Source organism: Silurus aristotelis (genome assembly GCF_946808225.1).
Source record: "Silurus aristotelis genome assembly, chromosome: 29".
Taxonomy (NCBI): Eukaryota; Metazoa; Chordata; class Actinopteri; order Siluriformes; family Siluridae; genus Silurus; species Silurus aristotelis.
Window position 1 is genome coordinate 8,799,205 of NC_139602.1, and position 18,847 is coordinate 8,818,051.

At 41.3% G+C, this 18,847-nt stretch overlaps 1 protein-coding gene across 2 annotated transcripts in view; it reads right to left on the reverse strand.

Annotated features, from left to right (window-relative positions):
• Positions 1–4,958: 4,958 nt before the first annotated feature.
• pank4 (pantothenate kinase 4 (inactive)) overlaps positions 4,959–18,847 on the reverse strand; it is a 15,711-nt gene continuing 1,822 nt past the window's right edge. The window contains exons 2-20 of one of the 2 annotated variants that reach the window (XR_014532459.1): positions 18,096–18,190; positions 17,319–17,530; positions 17,054–17,237; positions 16,443–16,535; positions 16,206–16,359; positions 15,513–15,694; positions 13,232–13,313; positions 13,046–13,146; positions 11,985–12,140; positions 11,126–11,238; positions 10,103–10,190; positions 8,713–8,864; positions 8,516–8,571; positions 7,606–7,655; positions 6,722–6,826; positions 6,303–6,403; positions 6,151–6,219; positions 5,058–5,989; positions 4,959–5,026 (exon numbers count right to left, since the gene is read on the reverse strand). Coding sequence is in view for 1 of the 2 variants with exons in the window: in XM_083535271.1 (XP_083391397.1) it covers positions 5,761–5,989; positions 6,151–6,219; positions 6,303–6,403; positions 6,722–6,826; positions 7,606–7,655; positions 8,516–8,571; positions 8,713–8,864; positions 10,103–10,190; positions 11,126–11,238; positions 11,985–12,140; positions 13,046–13,146; positions 13,232–13,313; positions 15,513–15,694; positions 16,206–16,359; positions 16,443–16,535; positions 17,054–17,237; positions 17,319–17,530; positions 18,096–18,190 (2,222 nt within the window). In the remaining variant the exon portion in view is untranslated. Of the gene's footprint in view, positions 5,990–6,150; positions 6,220–6,302; positions 6,404–6,721; positions 6,827–7,605; positions 7,656–8,515; positions 8,572–8,712; positions 8,865–10,102; positions 10,191–11,125; positions 11,239–11,984; positions 12,141–13,045; positions 13,147–13,231; positions 13,314–15,512; positions 15,695–16,205; positions 16,360–16,442; positions 16,536–17,053; positions 17,238–17,318; positions 17,531–18,095; positions 18,191–18,847 lie in introns of both variants that reach the window. The other variant, XM_083535271.1, reaches the window with a different exon arrangement.

Below are 18,847 nucleotides of genomic sequence, written 5' to 3' on the forward strand. Positions count from 1 at the left end.
CAAAGTTTTGGCACCCCTATTGGATTGGAAATGTAGGTGCCACGAGGATGAGGATGATGATGAGGATATCTTTTGAGTTTGGTTCCTCTTAAGGTTTCATCCTCTTAACATCTCAGGGAGTTTTTTTTCTTGCATTAAACAGAATTAATAAAAAATAACAAAAAAAGACAAAAGGAGATAAATAATTGAATAATTAATAATGAGGCATAAAGTAATAATTATTTACGTGTGTGCAGAAGTGTCTGTATATATTAAGGCTCTATACAAATAAAACTGAATTGTATTAAAATCATATATAAAAGGGGGATCAATACTTTTGCTCAGGAATGGTGTACTTCAAAGACAACTGGCCGCTACACCTTCTTGCTGTAAATCAGTACTTGCATGAACTGACCCCAAATTGACCCCAAACATGGCAATGGTTTATTTGACTTTTATCTTTTCCTGTTTTGTGCAAGATTTCCTGCGTAAACAAAACCAGACGGACCAAAAGCCTTATTCTTCTCACTTCCTTGTTGAATTTTAGTGACCTTTCGAGATCTTTCCTCTCTGTATAATGTATGAGATGATCCTGATCCTGGCAAATATTTTGGTTCGAATTCTTCAATCTTCATTTCAGGTCATATGATAAAGAGCCTCTAAAAAATACAAAATGGATAAAAAGTTTAAATTGTTCCATGAAATTCGGAGGCACACAAAGTGAATGCCTTTGGATTTGGTAGAAGCACATTTGGAACTTGAAGACCCAAACCTGTTCCAACACGACTACACCTGTATCCAAACTCAGATTCGTGAAGATCTCCTGCAATAGAGCTCCAAACTCCACCATATTGAACATCAGTACCTGACTTTGAGAACACTTAAACTTAAAGTTCTAGCAGAACATCTACCCAGAATAATGAAGGTTATTTTAACAGGAAATATGGACTAAATGTTAAATAGAAAAAAAATTCCATATATATAAATTATATGGAGGTCCTGCATGAGGAGATACAAAACCTGACCTCAAGACACGACTGAAGAAATGCTTAGGAACGTGAAGGAAAACCATAAAGAAGAAACCTGTCGACATGGATGCAGGAAAAACAGGTCAAATCGAACATTTGTTTTCTTCAAACCCTACAACAGTGTGTGTGTGTGTGTGTGTGTGTGTGTGTGTGTGTGTGTGTGTGTGTGTAATCAGTAAAGAGACCTCCTCGCAGAACTCGCTTTCTTCTCCTCTCTGTAGGTTCCTCTCATTGTTCAATAAGACTCGCCCCCATTTTATCATCACATCTTACTCAGTTGAATGAAACTTTGTCGAGAGGAATGAAAAGCAGCGAGCGGAGTCGAGCAGCAGGGGTTCTGCGAGAACGCCGGAGATCAGTGGGCTCTGTGACGGACCCCCTGCCTGCAACTCAAGCTTTATCACCAAAACACACACACACACACACACACACACACACACACACACACACACTAAGCTCATCTCTGAACTACTGAGCTCCTGGGATGCTCTGTTACACTCACACACTCTTTGAAATGGAAAACTAGAAGTCTTGATAAGTTTTACTGAACCTCTACAAAGTCTGTGTTCTATTTTATAATGAGGATTATATAATAAATACAAATATTTCATTCGGCTCGAACCCGAGGTCTTGATTAGAAATGATTATACATAATAAAATCATCTGAAATTGTTGAAAGTGTTGGTGGGGGAAGTTGACGATCTCCTGATAATTTACTTTTAAAGAATAAAAAAAAAAACCTTGCATACGTTTATTTTTTATTTATGCATATAATTGTGAACGGAATCCTCATATCGACCTATGAATATGCATCAAATATGCAAAACAGGCAACCCTGACTACTATCTTCATCTTCTTCTTTCGGCTGCTCTTCTTAGTTGACGACACAGCGGATCATCCGTCTCCATTCCCACCCTGTCCTCTACATCTGCCTCTTTCACACCAACTACCTGCATGTCTTCCTTCACCACATCCATAACCCTCCTCTTTGGTCTTTCTCTTTTCTTCCTTCCTGGTGGCTCCATCCTCAGTATTCTCCTACTGATATACCCCATGTCCCTCCTCTGCACATGTCCAAACCATCTCAATCTCTCCTCCCTCACCTTGTCTCCAAAACGTCCTACATGCTCTGTCCCTCTAATAAACTCATTTCTAATCCTGTCCATCGTCGTCACTCCCAATGAACATCTCAACATCTTTAGCTCTGCTACCTCCAGCTCCACCTCCTGTCTTTTACTCAATACCACTGTCTCTAATCCATACAACATCTCAGGTCTCACCACTGTCCTATAAACTTTCCCTTTCACTCTCACAGATACTCTTCTATCACAAATCACTCCTGCTATCACTCTTCTCCACCCACTCCACCCTGCCTGCACTCTTTTCTTCACTTCTCTAACACACTCTACATTACTTTGCACTGTTGACCCCAGGTACCTGAACTCCTCCACCTTCTCCACCTCTTATCCCTGCAACCGCATCACTCCACTGCTCTCCCTCTCATTCACACACATGTACTCTGTCCTACTCCTACTGACTTTCATTCCCCTTCTCTCCAACGCATATCTCCACCTCTCCAGGCTCTTCTCAACCTGCTCCCTACTCTCACCACAAATCACAATATCATCCACAAACATCATAGTCCATGAAGACTCCTGTCTGACCTTGTCCATCAACGTGTCCATCACCACTGCAAACAGGAAAGGGCTCAAAATCGATCCTTGATGCAGTCAAACCTCCACCCTGAACCAGTCTGTCGTTCCTACTGCACACTTCACTGCAAAGCACATAAGGCGTCTGTGGTGCTCTTCCTCGGCATGGAACCATACTGTTGCTCACAGATGGTCACCTCTTCTCTCAGCCTGGCTTTCACTACTCTTTCCCATAACTTCATGGTGTCGCTCATTAACTTAATTCCCCTGTAGTCACTGCAGGTCTGCACATCTCCCTTATTTTTAAAGATCAGTCCCAGCACACTCCTTCTCTATTCCTCAGGCTTCCTCTCACCTTCTAAAATCCTGTTAAACAATCTGGTTAAAAACTCCACTGCATCTCTCCTAAACATCTCCATGCTTCTACCGGTATGTTGTCTATCGTCCGCCCGACTTTCCACTCTTCATCCTCTTCATCGCTGCTCTCACTTCCTCCTTACTAATCCCATCCACTTCCTGTTCCACCATCTCCCATATCCCACCCACTAACAGGTACCAGGATAAAGAGATAATCAGTGTTATTCACTTGAATGTCATAATGTTATGTCTGGTCTGTCTATCTTTTTTTTTTTTTTTTTTGTCTAATATCGATGTCTAGCACATGAAAAAAATAAAACAAAAAGCTCTAATTCGATATTATCAAGAAAAAATAAAATATGAGCATGATTTTATGCAAATTGAGGGGAAAAAACAACAGGACACGAGTTATTGTGTGAAGACTTTGCAAAATATATTTAACAATGAATTCCAAGTGATTGTCAAGAGAACGATAGATTTAGTTTTTAGCTAAAATACTGTGCATTTCGGAAACAGCAAAAACGAATGCAACACTTATGTACACACATCGTATTTACAATATCCACGACTTTACAAAATCTAAAGACAGATTTGGACACACAGGAGGAAGAGGAAGGAAATAAACATGGACAAACGAACAGCTTTGGTCTGAAAGAAATTGGTAGATTAACTACTCGACACGACCGTACGTATGCGTTCTGTGCGACCAATCAGCTCTCAACTCTCAACTTTATTGCGATCGCTGACTTCCTACTACCTGGTTTATCATCGTATAAAGCTAATACTGATTAGGAATTAAAAAAAATGAATGCAACAAAAAAGCGAGGTTTTGAAGTTATAGCAAATTTAATATGACTAAGGTTTGAGCGCAAATTCCCACCTATGGTGCTCCATATTTGTGATTTCACTTAGTGGTCTATAAGGATGCAGAACACGGCCGCAAACAACCCTGAAGAGCCTCGACGGAAAACCTGTGCCTTCACTCGAATAAACCGCAAAATTGATTTAGAATTACAAAAAAATTAATTTGTAATAGAAATAAAAATCACAATACACAGTGTCTTGGATCGCTGCATTTACACAATACCGAGCGAGTGATGGATGAAAGTGGAGTTTATAATAACAAGACTGACACCTCGTGGTAGCTCCTAGTAGCGCACTTATCTAACGCATTTAAATTTAATTTCCAAATGAACATAGAGCCGTAGGGTCAAAACTATTGGGACACCAGGCTGGTTCTTCTCGTCAGTAACGTTGGGGCGCAACTGTGGAGGATGTGCACAATTTGTAACTGAACTAAAAAAAAAACAGCATGACGATGAGCTGAGCAGAAACATTCACAATTACACTCCAAAAGAGTGGAACGTCTTCCCAGAAGAATGGAGGTTATTAAATGGTGGGGAATAAATAGGGAAAAAGATGCTCAAAAAGCACATTAATCTTAAGGCCTGATATCCACAAACATCTGTCCATACAGTGTATCTTAGCATCCATCTCTAAACGGCAGCGAATGGATTTAAGGAATACTCCGGGTTTCTAAGGTAATCTCCATTCAAAGCATCTGTACTGTGTAAAAAAAAAAACAAAAAAACAAAAAAAACAAAACAAAAAAAAAAGGGATGTCTAAAATACAAGTGCAGATGTTGGGGCGAATTATAAACCCTTTATTTCAAACACTTAATGTAGTAAGATTATGGGTGGAAACAAAGTTTTAGCATCGAGAAATTAAAAAAACGCCTGCCGCTGACTCAAAAAAAAAAAAAAAAAAAAAGTACCGTCTAATCGTTAAGTGAAAACACTGTGGGAAAATAATGGTATAAATTAGGGTGGGGGGTGGGGTATAATCGCCAAGGTATGAACTAATTACCAGCTCGGTTGTGCCTCAGTTAAAAGTTTGAACGTTTGAACCCTAAATACTTGGTTTTTCAGAAGCACAGGTTGAAAACGCATTCTAGAGTATTCCTTTAAAGCTGAACTTGATTTCAATACTGATTTTCAAAGCAAAAGGGCCTCTCACACACACACACACACACACACACACACACACACACACACACACACACACACACACACACACACACACGCGCGCTTCATGGTGCACCGCCATTTAAAACGGGTCACTGTGATGACTCAAGGCACGTACGTATATGTAGAATGTCGTCTACCAAAAAAAATAAAAATAAAATAGATAAACTCTACACGTGTAGCCCTGTAATAATCGTCAGTTTCACGCTCACGCTTCAAATCGCAGAAAGTCTGACCCTCATTCGTAATGAAATGTGAGCCTGTTAATATTTTATATCTGTGCTTCAATTGTTTTTTTTCCTCTTTAAATTGATGCTTGTATATTAAATATACTTCAGCACAGGAAGTCATGTCGTTCGGAATCCCGTGGGGGTTTCCATTGAACAGAACTCCAGGATGTTTGATTTCGGATGCTCTCCTCTTCCCTCTCCAGACACTGACAGATCGACAGCGATTGATTGGGAAGATTTTAAAGCGGGCGTGAACATGCATATTCCTGCTTATTATTAATATTAATGGCAATTGGGGTGAAACAGAAAAAAAAAAAACCGAACCGATTCCAACATCGTGTATACAATCATCACGTCAATCGATTTCCAAATCTTCCGGTGAAATGACGCAGAGGCACAAAAAGTGACGACGCGTCCTGGAGACGTGTGGCGTCTCGTCGTGCCGCGCCGTGTCCTCGCGACCGAGACGGCTGTGTCCGGGACGATGCGTTAATGTTGCCCCTGAGTTTTGGAAGGAACCTCGTATTTAAAGACCACGCTGAAGATCTTGCCGCCGAGCCGCTCGGCCAGCCACGAGTTCTTGATGACGGCCAGCTTGAGGCTTTCGCAGTTCAGCATGGCGTAGTAGTTGGTGTGAATGGCACGGCCCATGCCTTCGATGATCACGAGGTCTGTGCCGCGCTCGCGTACCACCGTCGCCAGGACTTTGTCCAAGCGGCTGGAGGATCAGAACACAGGGGCAGAGAATACATTCAAAATACATCACATCACGGCTGGTTTAAAGCGTACTGATGATCAAATTATTTTGTCCATATCGTTCCAAATCCTATACACATTGTTTTCATGAATATCGTGCTCATGACTAAGCCTGGTTCTTACCTCAAGTCCAAACAGGGAGAACTGGATCCGCTCTGAACCAAGGTCAGCCTGTCCTCGTTTACTCCGGCCCTAAAAACAAACAGGAAACGTGGGAATAAACACGTGAACGGCACGTGTCCACGTCCAAATGCTGCACGCGTGAGAGGACCTACTGAATGACGGGATCCATAGCAGCTATTCTCTCCGTCACGATCTGCAGCTCGCTGTTCGTCACGTCGTTGAGCGCAGGGCCGGAGTTACTCGCGAGAACTACCTGAGAGACAAGACAGCTGCATTTAGAACTGCGCATGACCGCATGCAACTGATGCAGTTTGCACACGCAATGTTGGAGATGGTTTGGTGTTGTTTTTTTAATGCCATGTCAGCATCGGTGGTTGTAGGTGCGTTCGACTACGACAGGGTTCAGGGGTTATATGGAGTCCTTCAGTTTAATGTTTACATTTTCTTTGACACATTTTGGAAAATTCCCACGTGTTTTGTGTTATTGTAGTTCATTAATGTAGTGTATCCCCACTTTAGCTCAAGTACATGGCGCGTGTGTGTGTGTGTGTGTGTGTGTACACAGTCTTACCTCTGTGCCTCGAATGAGCAGTTCTCTTACAAAAGGGAAAACTCCTAGAATGATGTCCACTCCGCTGTTATCGACAAAAAATAATGCACACTTGTGAGGAGGATCCTGGAAAAAAAATGAAAAAGGAGAAGGTTTTAATCACTGGTCTTCTGAATGACATCACACAAAAACATTTATTTTTTTTTTTTTTAGCTGTACTCGAAATACAGGTAACAATACACACTATATGGACATATATGGTTCTTCCTCAAATGTTCCCTTCACTTAAACTAGGAGACCCAAACCTGTTCCAGCACAACAATATTCACAAAGCCAGCTCCATGAAGACACAGGATGGTGTGGAAGATCTCCTGCTACAGAGCTCTGACCTCAACCATACAGAACATGAAGGATGTGAATGCTGACTGCACCCCAGGCCTCCTCACCTCACTCTATATCAGGACCTAAATTGACTAACACCCTTCTCGTTGAATAAGCACAAATCTCACAAGATCTAGTGATAACATCTTCCCAGAACACCGGAGGTTATAATAACAGCAAATGGAGATTAAATATGGAATGGGATGTTCAAAAAGCATATTAGAATCTTTGTCAGATGTCCACAAACTTTTATCTATATAGTTTTTTTTTTTAATTCAACATATTTTGCTTGTTCTTGATCTGCTCCCAATCTTATGACCTGATTTCTCATGAGGTAAATGCATTTGACTTTGTAATTGCTGTGTATTGTAATGCTTGCATTCCATCCACCTTGTGGCCACTTCTGATGTGTAAAATGTATGTTGTTGGATGAGGAAAAAATATCTCATCAGTCTCATACGCTTGAAAGCAAACCCCAGATACCAAAGATACTTAGAAAATCAGAGGTGAACCAGGTTTCTCACCTTCAATCTTTCAATCCACTGGTTATAGGCGTCTACAAGCCAAGGACGCTCTGGAAAACATATTTAAAAAAAAAAAAAAAAAAAAAGGGAAACCATTATATTATGAATTTATATATATTGATACATTTTGCTTTTCAATAGAGATTTTGCCTATTTGATCATGTTTTATTATAATATTTTTCATTACAGTAAAATTCTGCAAGTGAAGTTTCCTCTTGAAACAAAAATTCAATACAATTCAGTTTTATCTGTAGAGCACTTTTAACAATAGAGATTGTCCCAAAGCAGCTTTCCTGACATGAAGAGGATATTAAGTTAAACATGAAATTCAGTGCCTTATACGTTTATTCCTAATGAGCGAGCCAGTGGCGACTGTGCCAAGGAAAAACTCAGAGAGATGACATCAAGAAACCTTGAGAGGAACCAGACTCAGAAAGGATGTACTGTTCAGTGATGGCGCCTAAGAGCAGAACTGCTCATGTACACTGTTTGAACATCGTGATTTTACATTAAAGTACAATTCAAATCCATCGTCAAAGTTCTTAGGTTGCTTAGTAACTTCTAAGATCTTTAAGCTGTTCATGTTGAAACATCTTCAGCTGCACAGAGTGGCCTCCAGTTAGGGACCTATGCCCTTATAGAGCACCAAAATGTAGTAGAATGGAAGTTATGCAGGTGTAGAAACATATACTGGAAGAGAAGAGGTTTGTAGGGGACAATAAACGACCTGTACCGTGACAGATCACTTCATACCTACTTTGCATAGAATTAAGAAACTCTTCATTCAAAAGACTGCAGGTTTAAAGCGTGTACAGTTCTGGGTACCATAGTTGGACAAAAAATGAAAGACAACACATTTTTGTCAATACCTTCCTGAATCGTAAACCGTGTGAAATCCGACGTTTCTTACCTTGCAGCTGCTGCTTTGCTTGTTCGAACCCAAACTGCGGATCAGTTTCCAGAATGCTGTGAAACAGGTTGACTTATCAGAACTTGCACTTGTCATCCTTACAAGATTCCCGTTTTTTTTTTTCTCTCTTTTTGTTTGTTTTTTGTTTTTTTAATATCACCACTGCTCTCAAGCGTATACTTTTACATATCGCTCACTCGGACACGGCTTTGGCTCCCCAGTCGAACACGTTGCCCGCCAGCAGGCCTCGGACCAGGGCGAACTGCCTTGGCTCCCAGGTAAGCTCGTCCAGAGACTGCACCACCTTCAGGTAATATTTCAGCGCCATGTCGTTTTCCTTCTGCTTGATCTGCAAGAACATGACCCTAAGGTTAACCTGAGCTCTGCGGAAGCATATAAGATTATAGCAACAAATAGTTCATTCAGTAAAAAAATTCAGATTGTTTTTTTTTTTTTTTAAATCAGGCATCATTGCAACATGGAATTATTGCTCACAACACAAAAATTGCAACTTTTTTTAAATTTAGAACTAAAACATTATCCAGCTATAGACTTCAGCTCCTGTTATCATTTAGGTTACAGCAGCTATAAAGTCTAAAGGTAATGCAAACATAAACTGCTAACACTGAAATCTCATAACATGTAGTATAAAAGGTATTACGTTAAGACTGTATTAGGTTATGTGATGTGCATGCTGTTACTGTCTAAAAATTAATTAATGTTATTGTAATAAATAAAAATGTGAATATTGTATGCCACTAAAAAGGTTATCTAAAGCAAAAAATGTTATTAAGCCTTTATTAACATCCAGATTAGCTGTATTTAGGACTGTAACAGGGCCATTATGATGCCAAAGTACACTCCATCTTAGATAACTCCACCCACCCACTACATGAAACAGACAGACTCGTACAACCACGATGCACCAGAGCTGCAGGAGATAATTTCTGCCTATTTCCATCAAACTATAATCAACAATTTCCCTATGGGATCAATGAAGCATTCTGATCAATGTCAATATTTTGGGCAATTGGGCAACCCCAGGTACCTGAACTCCTCCACCTTCTCCACCTCTTCTCCCTGCAACTGCACCACTCCACTGCCCTCTCTCTCATTCACACACATGTACTCTGTCTTACTCCTACTGACTTTCATTCCCCTTATCGCCAACCCGTACCTCCACCTGCTCCATACTCTCACCACTAATCACAATATCATCCGCAAACATCATAGTCCACAGAGACTCCTGTCTGACCTTGTCAGACTGCAAACAGGAAAGGGCTCAGAGCCGATCCTTGATGCAGTCCAACCTACACCTACGACCAGTCTGTCGTTCCTAATGCAAAAAAAATATTCTAGATTTCCCCACATATGAGCGGAGAAATTTCTTTTTACTTAATATACAACTTAATATGTATAATCATAAGAATAAATAAATAAATTCACTATAATCTATAATTTAATTTTATTGTAAACAACTGTTTCCCAACAATTTCCCTATGGGATCAATAAAGTATTCTGATCATTTTTGTGTTTAATGTTTGGAAATATTTATAACTATTAATGCTTAAACATTTTAATACAAACCTTTGAATAGGGGTCAGGAAAGTTGAATTCGTTCAGGCAATGCTCCCTGGTGTCGAGCAGACTCCGAACAGTGAGAGATCCGTAAGCACTTGAGGAAAGAAATAGAATGGTGATAGATCAGAGTCTGTACATCACAATATACAGCTAACATTCCCTGGGTGGCCTGACTATATACTATATAGACAAAAGTATTTGGACCCCTGACTTTTCCAGCCATGTCCCCAAACTCTTACCACACAGTTGGAGGCACACAATTGTATAGGATGTGTCTGGATGCGCTAATCATTTACACACAGCATTTAGCAGATGCACTTATTCCCTTCACTTGAACTAGGAGACCCAAGCATGACAACAGCTCCCACTTCAGGTGGGTTGTCATGTATCTTTTACTGAGGAGTGTCATCCATCTGGGCACTCTACTATACATTCCTGATTGGTGGCGGTCTACAAAAATGGTTGTTCTTCTGGAAGGTTCTCCTCTCTTCACAGAAAACGCTGGAGTCCTGGTGGATCCAAGCTTCTTTCATTTAAGGATGATTGAGGCCACTGTGCTCATTGAGACAGTCAATGCTGCAAAAACCTTTCTGCACCCCTCCCCAGACCTGTGCCTCAATACAATCCTGTCTCGGCAATTTCCTTGGACTTCATGGCTTGGATTGTGCTCTGACATGCATTGCTAACTGTGGACTTTTTCCAACCGTATGTGCTTCTTCACCAAACTGTTACCACTAAGTTGAAAGAACACAGCTTTACATCAATTGGAGCACAAGATCTCCTGCTATAGAGCTCTGACTTCAAACTATTTGAGCACCTTTCGGATGAATGTGAATTCTGACTGCACCCCAGGCCTCCTCTGGAAATGTGTGTATATGGAAGGTGGGAACTCAGTGGTTAGGGCACTTTGGATTCTGGATCAGATGGTCACAGGTTCAAATCCCACTCTGGATAAATGGCAAATGCCATAATTGTAAATAAACGTGTTAATGTGTGTGACTAAATGCTGGAAGTGTTCTCGGTTCTCACAATGGCTGATGACGTAGCGTCTGCAGCTTGTGTCTGTACTTCTGGCGGAACTTCTCTGCCCGCTCTGTGGCCTCAGGCTGGTCTTTCTGACTGGCCACGGCGCGCTTCACCACCTACACCGGAAAAAAAGCGGAGTAACAAAACCAGGTCGGGTCAAAAGGTACTATCTGACTGCTAATATTCTCTTACAGGGCCAAAGTCTGCTTCAGAAAATAATTACTACATTTAATCTTTTTTAAGTTATGCGCTTTTATTATTAATCAAAGCTGAATGTTGGGCGTCTGAACAAATTCAAAATATGGCCTTATGGTACAAGAAACAGGATTTTTTTTTATTTGAATGGAAACAGTCACACAAAATGATGAACAAATGTGAGTGTAGATTTGCAAATGTGAGATGAGAGAAAAAAAGAAATAGATGGCTGGACGGCTGGATAAATGACTAAGACGAAAGACAGACAGTCAGTTATCTTCTGTCTGTCTGTCTGTGTGTTTGAGACGATGGACAGATATATAGAGACAGATAGATATATAGACAGACAAACAAACAGACAAACGATAATTGCCTATGTTTGAGACGACAGACAGACAGACAATTTGTCTACGTTTGAGACGATAGATAGACACACAGACAGTCTGTCTATATTTGAGATGATAGATAGATAGATAGATAGATAGATAGATAGATAGATAGATAGATAGATAGATAGATAGATAGATAGATAGATAGATAGATAGATAGATAGATAGATAGATAGATAGATGGCTGTATTAATGGATGGATAGATGGATGCACTTACGTCTGACATGAAAGAATCTGATTTCTAGACTCAGTAGGTCATTTGTGTGTAAAGTCTCACCCCATCCAGCGCTTCCTCAAAACAGTAGAGCCAGTACTCTCTAGCAAGAGCGTCCTCGGTAAGGTCCACAGTGTCGGGAATGTAAGACGAAGGGTCCTGCAGGAGCGGCAAGTTGACCAGCTGCCTCTCCAGACGATCCATCTCCAGCATGTCAAACTGCAGAAAGTCGAGACCAGGAAAGAGAGAGAAACACCATAGAACATTTCTTAGATTTAGTACCATCTCAGAAAGTCTATAGTCACAGTGTGGGGGATAAAAAACCCACAGCTGAAGGGAGACATTTTGACAGCATTACTTAAAAAGTCCAACAAGTCTTTTATTTGTTTAAATTTGAAATTAAAATAATATAATTGTAGAATTTATTCAACTTAGACCAAATTAAACCAAGTGTTAAATTCACACATCACACCAGCTTCAGGTGCACTAGAGAGCAGGCTAAAAAACGCTGGAGTGTTCCGTTAAAAATCCTGAATTAAAGTGAGCAACGTTTGTCTCCTTATGTTTCTGCTCTCAAAATTCTCCCTGCCGACATCCCACGTCTCGTTGTAGCCATTTTCAAGCCATTTTCAGTTTTACAGCTTGTTTTAGTTACAGGCAACACGCTGTTACGCAGGTGCAGAATCCAACCTCTACAAATTGTGAACACAAAGAAAACGGACAAAGAGGCACAACTGTGCCGAAAAGACGAAAGAGAGCGACAGGTACAGACAACTGAAAAAGCTAAAAGCCTCATTCGCATACATACATCAATCGTCAAAGTGTGTGTACTTACAGGAAACTGATGAGTACAGATTAAGACAAGAAGAGAGAGAGATGTACGGATGAATGGAAAAAAAGAACAAGATGTTAGAGGGAAAAGGCAAAATAAATAAATAAAAAACACACATATATATACACACACACACACACACACACACACAGCGTGTATATATATATGTGTGTAAGAAATATCAAATGAAATGTATACTGTATATCAAGAAAGATGAAATGAAAGAAAATGATTAAAAAACAACAAAAAAACACCCCACTGGGTTCCAGTAGTTGTATAAATGCTGACTTACTGTGCCACTGCGTGCTCGCTGCATAGGATTGAGATCCGGAGACACGCTCATGAGGCCGGAGCTGCCGGCGTAGTTTTCCTCCCAGCTGTACTGATTCGGATCTGAACAGAAGACCATACACTGAATCTATAGTAACTACTGAGGAAGATCACAAATGTGTTAATCCAGATGTCTAAACAAACTTACTGTCTTCTTCAGCCCCCTTCAGGAAAGCCCCGATCGTACCCAGATAGCCTTCATGTCTTAGAAACAAAGCCTGCACCTCGCCCTGTAACACAAGAAACAGCACAATGTTACAAGTGCAACACGTTTAATCCAAAAACACTTTGAGATCATTTAAGCATTAAATCACTATTAATGACTTTATTTCAAGTTCACACTAAACATTAAGAAAATAATCACAAGTCTATTCCATTTTCTTCTCACTAATGACCAGAACGACCTTGAAATATACTGGAAATGTAAAGGATTCTATTGAAAGCAGGTTATTTTAGACTTTTGACTCTGCTATGACCTTTACACTGCTTAGATTTCAACATCTAATCAGTTCATCTCCTATTTGCAGTGATCAACCCATATAAGTTCAACAGGCGCTCAAACACGCCTTCCTTTTGATTTCATGATTGAAAAAAATATAAGTAAATAAAAGCCCATGAACCTCCATGTTTGACTGTGGGGGTGAGACAGTCTGCTAACATCTTCTCTCCTGTCCTCCTCTGTCTTACATAAGTTCTAATCCCACTCTCATTTTCCATCACATCACCACACCACGCCATTTTCCATCACATCACCACACCACGCCATTTTCAATCACAACACCACACCACGCCATTTTCAATCACATCACCACACCACACCACGCCATTTTCCATCACATCACCACACCACACCACGCCATTTTCCATCACATCACCACACCACGCCATTTTCCATCACAACACCACACCACGCCATTTTCAATCACAACACCACACCACGCCATTTTCAATCACAACACCACACCACGCCATTTTCCATCACATCACCACACCACGCCATTTTCCATCACATCACCACACCACACCACGCCATTTTCCATCACATCACCACACCACGCCATTTTCAATCACAACACCACACCACGCCATTTTCCATCACATCACCACACCACACCACGCCATTTTCCATCACATCACCACACCACACCACGCCATTTTCCATCACATCACCACACCACGCCATTTTCCATCACATCACCACACCACGCCATTTTCCATCACATCACCACACCACACCACGCCATTTTCCATCACATCACCACACCACGCCATTTTCCATCACATCACCACACCACGCCATTTTCCATCACATCACCACACCACGCCATTTTCCATCACAACACCACACCACGCCATTTTCCATCACATCACCACACCACGCCATTTTCAATCACAACACCACACCACGCCATTTTCCATCACATCACCACACCACGCCATTTTCCATCACATCACCACACCACGCCATTTTCCATCACATCACCACACCACGCCATTTTCCATCACAACACCACACCACGCCATTTTCAATCACAACACCACACCACGCCATTTTCAATCACAACACCACACCACGCCATTTTCCATCACATCACCACACCACGCCATTTTCAATCACAACACCACACCAAGCCATTTTCCATCACATCACCACACCACGCCATTTTCCATCACATCACCACACCACGCCATTTTCCATCACATCACCACACCACGCCATTTTCCATCACATCACCACACCACGCCATTTTCCATCACATCACCACACCACGCCATTTTCCATCACATCACCACACCACGGCATTTTCCATCACATCACCACACCACGCCATTTTCAATCACAACACCACACCACGCCATTTTCCATCACATCACCACACCACACCATTTTCCATCACATCACCACACCACGCCATTTTCCATCACATCACCACACCACGCCATTTTCCATCACATCACCACACCACGCCATTTTCCATCACATCACCACACCACGGCATTTTCCATCACATCACCACACCACGCCATTTTCCATCACATCACCACACCACGCCATTTTCAATCACAACACCACACCACGCCATTTTCAATCACAACACCACACCACGCCATTTTCCATCACATCACCACACCACGCCATTTTCAATCACATCACCACACCACGCCATTTTCCATCACATCACCACACCACGCCATTTTCCATCACATCACCACACCACTTTCCATTACAAACACCACCGTGCCATTTTCCATCACATCACCACACCACACCATTTAATCACATCACCACACCATTTTCCTACATCAGCCCATTTATTCTTTACAGAAGTTGTGACTTGTGCTAATCATGCTGCTGTATAACTTTTGAAGGTGACAGCAAGTATGAAAACGATCCATGTGTAAGTGAATGGAGATGACCAGACAGGTACCTTGGAGAAGAAATTGATGCTGTAGGTGATGGTGTGCATGGTCACGGGGTGCCCTCGGATGAAGAATCCTCCGAAGTAAACTCTGGTGAGGTTGTGCAGTCGGGCGTAGAGGCAGGCCAGCTGACCGATATCGTTACTGATCATGTGCAGCAGGCTCTTTGCCATGTCTTCTTTGGAGAACTCTGAACACACAAACAGACACATGGGACATTATATATACATACTGTATATGTGCTGAACAAATAAATGCATGCATACCGTATTGATTTCATTCATGGTCTTTACTCTAAACTTAAACAGCAAGGTTACAAGGTTAATGTTTGATGAAAAGGGCAGATACTTATAGTGCTGGAATGAAGAAATCTTTTTGTGGCGGAAAGAAACCGCTGTACAGTGAATAATCGGTAGGATACTCGAGTACTAAAATAATCAATAGCAGCAGCTCCAATTTCAAGCTTTAAATAATTACTAGTATCTTAAAATAAAAAATAAAAACAACCCTTCAGTCAGAAGAATTTCCTTTGCTAATATTTTTGCATTGCTTATGACAAGTTCTAAACCTTGGTTGTGAAATAAAGACCTTTCACTTCATGCCATAACTGGAGCAGTAAAGAGAACGGGGTGAAAGGTCACTGGCTGTTTTTATGAGAGTAAAACTGCACCTCTGATCACTAATCAAAACGTACACGTCACCTTTATCGGTGGTGGCAGATTTCCCGAAGCTGCTCGCTATGAGGTATCCCGGCAGTCCCAGAGACACGGACGCGCCCCCGTAGATGTCCTTAACCAACATGTCCACGCTGGTGTGCTGTCCTTTAGATGCCAACTGCAAAAGCTCATCAAATCTCTGTCAGGACAAAAAGACATTACAGTTAATCACTTGAAAAAATATATATACTCCCCCGGAGTGACACATTCTAGCACGCTAACCTTGGTTTTTGTAAGCAGAGCTCCAAGACCCCAGAAGGTTCCCCCACCGATGGAGCTTCCTCCAATGCGCTCGAATTTGTCCTCCGATTCCACCTTCAGAGTGGGAAAGTGTGTAAATGTTCATCACCTTGTATTATCTACACATACACTGTTCAGCCAAAAGTATTGGGACACCTGACTTTTCCAGCCACATGTGGATCCAAACGTTTACCGCAAAGCTGGAGGACCACAATTGAATTGGGTGCAGTAGCGTGAAACTTCACTTTGACTAGGAGACCAAAAGCTGCTTCTGACCAGAGCTCTGACCACAACCCTACTAAACACCTTCGGGTTAAACTGGAATGCTGACTGAACCCCAGGCGTCCTCACCCTCACCTACATCAGTACCTGACTTTACTTTAATGAAATGAATATCAAAGAATTTTCGAAATGCACATACAAACTGCTTTATATATTCACAGTTCCAGCTTTTCCCTGTTTGAATGCTAAATACACACTACTGCCACCTACTGAATGGGAGAGTTATGTTCGTTCCTGCAAGCACATAATGTACACGTGCGGTTTGGTGTCAGATGCGCCTGCTTAATAATCAGCCGGGACACAGCAGTTACCTTGACGATGGAAACTCCAGAGCCGATGTTAACCAGAAGATAAGGGAAGATGTCCGGGTGTGTGTTCTGAAAGCGAAACTCCAGGTCCGCGTGCTTCGCGTAAACGAACGCCTCGTGAGGGATGTTCTTCAGCACGAAATTACACCCCTTGATGAGACACGACATCTCGTCCTCTTTGTCCACTCTGTGTGACGTCGGACACGGATAAACAGATTGTACGCAAATCTAGAAAAGCTTGTTTTGCGTGCGTTTGATTCACACTCACTTGAGCTTTAACTTCTTCTCAATCAGGTCTCTGAACTTGTACGCTCCTCCTCCCGTAGCCTTGATGACTTTGGTTTCCGTGTTCACCAGATGGTCTTTAATGAAATCCAGGCAGGTTTCGATGTACCGGTTCTCGAACTTGATGAAGTGGAGCCGAGCAGTGATCTCCTCCTGGACCGAGATCTCGTACAGTGGGTCTCCATCTTTTTCGTTCTACACCATTAAAGCACAACACTTACTTCATCTGTCAGATAATAAAAACCCTAATGTAGACATGTGATAATATGAGGTATCAGTTTTGCTGATTAATCGACATTGATAGTTAATTGCTGGAACTAATGGCAAAAATCCATACTGATAGTTTTTCCGGGTTGCGTTATACAGTACGAGAGCGGCCTCTAAAGGCGAATCACTGACGCCACGTGCTGTTTGTTAAACTGTTTTTTTTTTATTATTCATTTTGGAAGTTTTTTATTTTATTTTTAGTGTTACTTTTTGTTTGTTTGAATGCATGACTTTTATTTTCTTCAATATTTATTAATACAATGAATTTATCCATAATAATTTCATTCAGCACATTTTCATGATTCAGTACAGTTTATAACTTTTTTTTTATGAAATCCAGTACTTTTTTTATGGACTGTTATTTTTTATTAATTAAATCCATTCGAAAAAACTCTTGGTCGATTAGTCAATTATCAGTAAATTTGTGCTTTGTTCCGTTCATACACTGAAGAGCCAATGACACGTGTGCAACAGCATCGAATGGAGATCACACCTGAAAGCTGGTCTTGGTTGAATGATCGAATGATCTCACTTTGGCCACTTTGTGCTGTACAGTGGAGTAATATGCCAGTTTTGTCAAAGAGCCACCTGAAGAAAAAAATATAAGAAAATTTGATTAAAATAGTTAAAATGTGCAAATTCATTGGAACATGCAATATGTTTTTTTTTTTGTGTGTGTGCATTTTATAGACACTATGGCTACGTCTACACTAATCCGGTTAAATTTAAAAATGTGGGCTAAAAACATCTGAAAATCAGTCAGTTTTTGAAAGCCTCCATTTTCACAGTCCACACTGCGACGCGAAAACGCCATTTTCAAATGTATCCGCTTGGGAGAGGGTTTTTCGTTGACTAGAAACGTATTAGTGTGGACATGGCCTTCAACTTAAAGCAATCTGAGATCCTGGGGGCGGAGCATAGCAATCATGGGCGGGGATAATCACAGCACTCAAAGCAAACTCCACCTTCAACAACTTCTACATTTCAAATCTCAAGATTATTTGGCAAGAACCTTCTTCCATCAACACTTTGATCAACATTCGACTGCTGCCAAAAAAGTGCTTTTGTCTCTACCGAAAAAGAGTGATGCGTTGGCGCTTTAGTCCTTCCACCTGTCTCCAGATGATGCAGCCTGCGCTATCTTGCGTTTGGAAATAATGTTTTGTGTGTAACCCTCCTCCAGAGATTCAGATCTACTCTGGCCTGCCTAGATCTCACCTCACATATTTAGCGCATGCAGAAAAT